This window comes from Jaculus jaculus, chromosome 8 (assembly GCF_020740685.1).
Source record: "Jaculus jaculus isolate mJacJac1 chromosome 8, mJacJac1.mat.Y.cur, whole genome shotgun sequence".
Classification (NCBI taxonomy): domain Eukaryota; kingdom Metazoa; phylum Chordata; class Mammalia; order Rodentia; family Dipodidae; genus Jaculus; species Jaculus jaculus.
In genome coordinates, this window is record NC_059109.1 from 3941060 (window position 1) to 3947604 (window position 6545).

Here is a 6545-nt window from a genome sequence, read left to right on the forward strand (position 1 = left end):
CAGTTGGTGTTTACATGCTTAATGCCCACAGCCTTGGTGTGCTGGCTGTGGGAAACAGAGGAGGCTTGCTGCTGTTCTGGTCACTGGCAATGTTACCCCAGGAAGATGGCCTTTCTCTTGGGTCCAAGATGCCAGGCTCTGGCCAGTGCCATCAGAGAGATTCTATTTTTTTTGCCAGTGCCTGGACTGGGGAGATGAGCGTCTTTAGGATCTCGGTGTAGTAAGGGTTAAACACCTGCTGATTGTAGTGTGCCAGGTTGACAAACCTCTGGCCCAGTTCTGCCAGCTCAGGCTCAATGACAGTAAGGCCTCCAGGAAGGTCTGACAGGGATCGCTGCACACCAAGAACCAGACAGCATTTGAGAAACAGATGGATCCGCTGATCTGTGAACAGGACAAGACAGTGGGAAAGAGCAATGAGATCTCAGTGAGAAACTTTAGCCCTGACTTTACTCATCCACATTCTAAGTAAACAGAGATATTCACCAACCTGCACACCCACAGATAGGGAAGTGTGGTTCGCTTGGAAAGGGGACTGCTATCCAGCACACAAGGACCAAGCAATAAACAAAATCCAACCATGGATTAGTGTGTTTCTCAATATTCAAGATTATTCAAGTATTCTAACATTAGACAGCTGAGGAGGACTACCACAGCTTGAAGCCAGTCTAGCCTACATAGTGTGTTCCAAGCCAGCCTGGGCTATATAGAGACCTTATTTCAAAAATAAAAAAAATAAAAAGCCAGACATGATGGCACACAACTTTAATCCCAGCACTTGGGAGGCAGTGGTAGGAGGATCAACAAGAGTTCAAGGCCACCCTGTGACTACATAGTGAATTCCAGGTTGGCCCGGGCTAGAGTGAAACCCTACCTTGGAAAACCAAAAAATAAAAATAAAATAAAGGTAGCCATCTGTTTGATCCTAGCATTTGATGTAACACAAAGATCTTAGACTGATTTCTCATTTCAACATGGGGAATGGATGGTTCTCTACCATGAAGACATGGCTTCCAAACCAACCTAGCAAGTTTCTTGCTGGCAGGTAGGTGTGGGTGTGAAATGTTTTGAACTACAGTCAAAGAATAACCAGTAGGCCAAGACTTACCTAGGTTGCTTGGACAGTATCTCATACCCCAAACTCATGAATTTCCGCATGCACATCTCCCACAAACCATAGTCAGGAATATATTTTCAACCACAGAACTCACTTGCTTAATGGCCATGTCTTTAGAACTGACTTCCACAGATGGGATCCCTCCCTGCCTCCAACTTCCTTACCACCCTCCAGGTGCTCACCGATGACACTGCGGACACAGTTCTCCTTCTGGGCAATGTTCTGGAGCTGTCCTATCAGAGATGCTGTGCTGTCACTGCTCAGAGGAGCAAGGCCCATGTTCTTGAGGCCCTGATGGATTTCCTGAGATACTTGCTCACTCACAGTCAGCATAGCCTCTTCAGGCCTAGACCGTAACAGAGAGCAAGCTGACACCCACAGGATGATCTTGGCAGGAGTTAGGAAGGTAGGCCCACTTGAGGGATGGACTCAGTAATCACCCCAAACTACCAACTATCCTTCATTTGTGGCACAGTATATAAAACCTTAGAAAAGGAACTTTATATAAACTGAAAAACACCTCGGCTCCGCCCTAGGATCGTGAGTCCCATAAACTTTAGATCCACATCAAGACTTTTCCGAACATTTTCCATGGTTGTTTTCCCTGCCTCATCAATTACAATGACAAATTTGCTGTTCTCTTTCATTTTGTGAGGTGCTGGGGATCAAGCCCAGTGCCTCATATGTTAGTCAAGTGCTGGCCCACTAGCTACGTCCCCGCCCCCACACTTGGTCTTCTGTCTCCTTTGGTGTGACAGGCTGCACTCAGCATATGTCCAATGTTGCTGCCTGACAGGCTCCTGCATCTATCACTGGCCCACCATCATGCACACCACCACACTGACTGAGAGCAAGCTAGCTATCCTGCTCACACTACCATCTTAGGACTTTGTCATAAACTTTTTTTTTTTTATGGACTGTGCCCAAAGCCCTTGCTGTGGATTTTGGTGAAAAATAAGCAATAATTCATGACCCACTGATGTGTGCCTTGACAGCTTCTACTTTTAAAAATATCTATGCAACATAGTGTATTCCAGGTCAGCCTGGGCTAGAGCGAGACACTACCTTGAAAAAAAAATACCTATGCACCTCACCTGGAGTGAAATTCCTCCATCAGGGACCCAGTGATGCGTTTCAGTTTATCCACAAACTGGAGTGAGCCAAACAAAACACTGCCAGAGAAACTACTGGCCACCAGAAGGACTGAGGCAAGGATGGTTAACTGGTGTGACTGGGACTCCAGCTCCTGCAGCTGGGTTCTGTCCATCAGCAGGGTCTGAGGATCGGGGAAGAATAGGCCATCAGGATGGTCCTGTTTTGTAAATTCAAAACAAGGCACTGTTCCCCCATATTCCTACCTCAGGAAAATCTTCATTTTCAGGGTCCCAGAGGAGGAGGTTGAGGAAGGCCTGGGACAACACCATTGTAGGGCTGAGGGGTTCTGGGTTGTTAGCTGCATCATTTGGAGAGGGACCGGCTACACTGGAAGAGTCAGGTGTATCTGGACAAGGTGGAGGTGGCGTGGTAAGGTCTGCTGCTGCTTGGGTCAGCCACTTAGTGGTGTGATTAAGGAGGCCTAGGACCAAAGGAGTGTGTAAGCATATTTATCACTAAGGCATCAGGCCAGTTTTCATTAAGATATATTTCTGGGGCTGGAGAGATGGCTTAGCAGTTAAGCAATTGCTTGTGAAGCCTAAGGACCCCGGTTCGAGGCTTGATTCCCCAGGACCCACATTAGCCAGATGCACAAGGGGGTGCATGCGTCTGGAATTTGTTTGCAGTGGCTGGAGGGCCTGGCGTGCCCATTCTCTCTCTCTGTCTCTGTCTCTTTCTCTCTCTGAGTCTGTCTGCTCTCAAATAAATAAATAAAAATACACAAAAAAATCTTTTTTAAAAAAGAAAGAAAACATAGGGGGGAAAAAAAGGATATTTCTGGTGCCAGGCACTATGGCACACACCTGTAATTCCAACACTCAGGAGGCTGAGGCAGGAGGACCGGCCATGAGTTCAAGAGAACCTGGGTTATTGAGCTACATAACAAGTTTCAGGTCATCCAGGGCTAAAGAGTAAGAGCCTATCTCAGAACCAAAACTAATTAAAATGATACACTCCTGGTTAGACAATGCTCTGAGATCTTTCTTAATTAAATGCCCTCCTGCTCCCCACCCCCAGTGCTCGAAGAAGAAACTTTCTTCCTGAAGAGGAAGAATGTTCCCACGTGACAGTCAGAAGCAAGGCCACAGCTCCCCACTTCTACCCTAGCATCATACGTACTAGGCTCCTTGTGGAGTCGTTCCTGGAATTTAGCCCGCTCATACTGGATAGAATGCTCCTGTGGGTGGGGCTGAAGGCTCTGGATAGTGTAATTCACCATGTCCATTTTCATCAGGCCCAGAACCTGGAAAATCCCTCTGTATCAGAGGGAAATAAAATATTGGTACTATGAAAGAAAATCCAATGAGAAGAAATTCCACATAAGGACTGAATAAATCATTGTATTCCAGAGTTAGGGTTTTTTTTTTAATGTTATTTATTTGCATCTGTGCATATGGATGTGCCACAATCTCTTGCCATTGCAAATGAATGCCATATGCCTGTACCACTTTTTTGCGATTGGTTCATTTGGTTGTCTTGGGAATTGAATCTGGGCTGGCAGGCTTTTCAAGTAAGTGCCTTTACCCACTGAGCCATCATCCCAGCTCCAGGAAGAATCTTAAAAAGAGGTAACTTAGCCCTACTTCCTAGAAGATCTACAAAAGATGACTTGTGGCCCATGACTAACACCCAAGATCAGTTGCATACTGAAAATAATTAGTCCTTAGTAGGATCTTCCTGCTGTCTCTTAAAAAAGATAGTCAGAGCAAGGTATACACCACCAAGCTAGGTGTACACCACCTGTGACCCCAGCACATCAGCAGAAAGGGAACTGCTGAGTTCAAGGCTACCCAGATTTACACAGCAAGGCCTTACCTCAAAGAAACCAACAGAAAAGGGCCATCAGTAGGAAAAAAACGCAGCAGCACATTAACAAACTGCTTTGGACAGTGGGATTGTAAGTGGTGCTACTCTTGACTCTTAAGGCAACTGCTTTATTTGGTTGGCTTGTCTATATTTTGATTTAGCTTTCTGGGTCTCAGGTCCTTAAATTCTACAGCCATGAAATAGAGTTAATTTCCCATCACTGTCCTCTTAAAATGTGTGAACTGAGACCAAAGAAAACTTAGGAAAGGGATATTTCCATTTCTTAGATTTTTTGTTTGTTTTGTTTTTTGAGGTAGGTTCCCACTCTAGCCCAGGCTGACCTGAAATTCAGTATGTAGTATCAGGCTGGCCTCAAACTCACAACGATCTTCCCACCTCTGCCTCCCAAATGCTGGGATTAAAGGTGTGCTCCACCATGCCCAGCTAAGAAGAATCATTTTATGGTAGCATTTTATTGCAAAGAACTAATCAGTCTAAGGACAATCAAAATGCCATTACTGAGGGAAAACAGCAATAGGCCAGAGAAGAGTGGTATTAAGTCAGGTAGGTCATCAGCAGGGAAGAGCCAATCAAGACAATGGCTACAATCCAGTGTCTGCTCTAGCTCTTGGTTTAGGAGTTGGAGCAGGTTTTGGGGGCATTAATCAAGTACCACATACCTCAGCAGCCGAACAGGGTCGGAAATGTTCTCAAGTTTCTGCACTGCTTCATCTCGAACTGGTGCACACAACAAGACCATCATGTTGAGAATGTACTTAGAAAGATAAGAGACGTTCAGGTCCCCACTATCAGCCTGCTGCTTGAGGAAGTCCATGTCCAAAGCTTCTTCAATCTCACTTCTGAGGCGGTTCTGCCGTGGTAATAGCAGTGACAACAAGATCTGCCCAGGTAAGTCAAAGGAGTTGCATTTTGCTTAGAGTCTCAAATTCCTCCAATGGGCAATCCCTAAATTTAGCCAATGACGTCCTCACCTATGTTTTTAGGATCCAGAAGTTGAGTCATTAAATTTCCCATTGAATATTACCTGTGTTTAGAGGCCAACAATACTTCAAAACTTTAAAAGGACAAATTACAGCAATAGTGCATCATTTTCTAAGCAGAACAATATAGAGATTAATAGTTAAGAAATGTGATTTAAAATGCAGGGTTCTTCCTGGCATGAACCAACTGGTTCCTTCATGACCTCACAGTGATTACAAACACTGTGCAAGACTGCACTACTCTAAGCCCATAAACATTCTGAGGGAGGATGGAGATGACAGCAGGAATGAGACCAAGCAGGACTGCCTAGGAAGAGGGGGTCCTAGTGGAACATGGCCAAATTACAGGATTTCCATATACTAAAGTTTCCAATAATTTTTAAAATATTTTAAAATGTTTCTTTATTTTTTGAGAGAGAGGTAGAGAGAATGGGCATGCCTAGGCCTTCAATAGCTGCATATGAACTCCAGACGCACGTGCCACTTTGTGCATCTGGCTTACGTGGGTCCTAGGTAATCAAACCTGGGTCCTTCGGCTTTGCAGGCAAGTGACTTAACCAGTGGGCCACCTCTCCAGGGGACTGGAGAAATGGCTCAACGGTTAAGGCACTGCTGGCAAAGTTTAACCACTTGGATTCAATTCCCCAGTCCCCACATAAAGCCAGATGCACAAGGGGGTGCATGCATCTGGAGTTTGGTTTGCAGCAGCTAGAGGCCCTGGTGCACCCATTCTCCCCCCTCCTTGCAAATAAATATATATTTTTAAGGTTTTTAAAGTGCAGGGTACAGAAAATACAATATCATGTGCCATTCCACATGACAAGGAGGTAATCTTAATATTAAAAAAGGTAGTGATTTTTTAAACCATTTCAAAATACTTTAAAGGTCAAGGATGAATAGGCAAAAATTGAGTTATTTGTAGTTTCTGGGCAACAGGGACTCACTCTCATTCATCTCTGTTCCTCTGTACCACACAGAACACGGGGCTAGAGAATGAAGTTTGATGAACATTTGTTTGAATAGTATATTATGCTGTCCCAGCAAAACTCCCACTGCTCCGAATCTATCCTTCTGTGAAAATGGAGCAAGGCTCTTAGAGGTCACAATGCTATGTTTTATCTGCTCAGGTGCTAAAGGGATACTGCAGGCGCAAAGGGCCTTGCTGCTCTTCGCAAGTTCCTTGTTTATGGGATCTTATCTTTGTGGAAAATGCTTGTGTGATTTCTTTCTCTTGATTGTACCTGATATACACTGGTACTACTGATACTATGAGGCCTGAACTCAAGTGGTCACAGGTCCACTGGATCTGATGAAGAGAAGCAGCAAATACTTACGATGTCACACAAAGATCTACAGACCAAAGAGAGCAGGTCATTTCCGCATCAATTCATAATCTACCCTCAACCAGCAGTTTCTACAGCCTCAGTGACCTAGGCTTGTCAAGATCATCTCTGTCATGTCACCTC

The 6545-nt window shown here is 44.8% G+C and overlaps 1 protein-coding gene across 1 annotated transcript; it reads right to left on the reverse strand.

Annotated features, from left to right (window-relative positions):
- Nucleotides 1-230: 230 nt before the first annotated feature.
- Nucleotides 231-4913, reverse strand: Tcp11 (t-complex 11). The gene is made up of 6 exons (XM_045157246.1): nt 4759-4913; nt 3392-3528; nt 2476-2693; nt 2212-2393; nt 1300-1463; nt 231-403 (listed from the first exon to the last, which is right to left on the reverse strand). Exons 1-6 carry the CDS (start codon nt 4911-4913, stop codon nt 294-296), a joined length of 966 nt encoding a protein of 321 aa, XP_045013181.1. The 3' UTR covers nt 231-293.
- Between the last annotated feature and the right edge of the window lie 1632 nt (nt 4914-6545).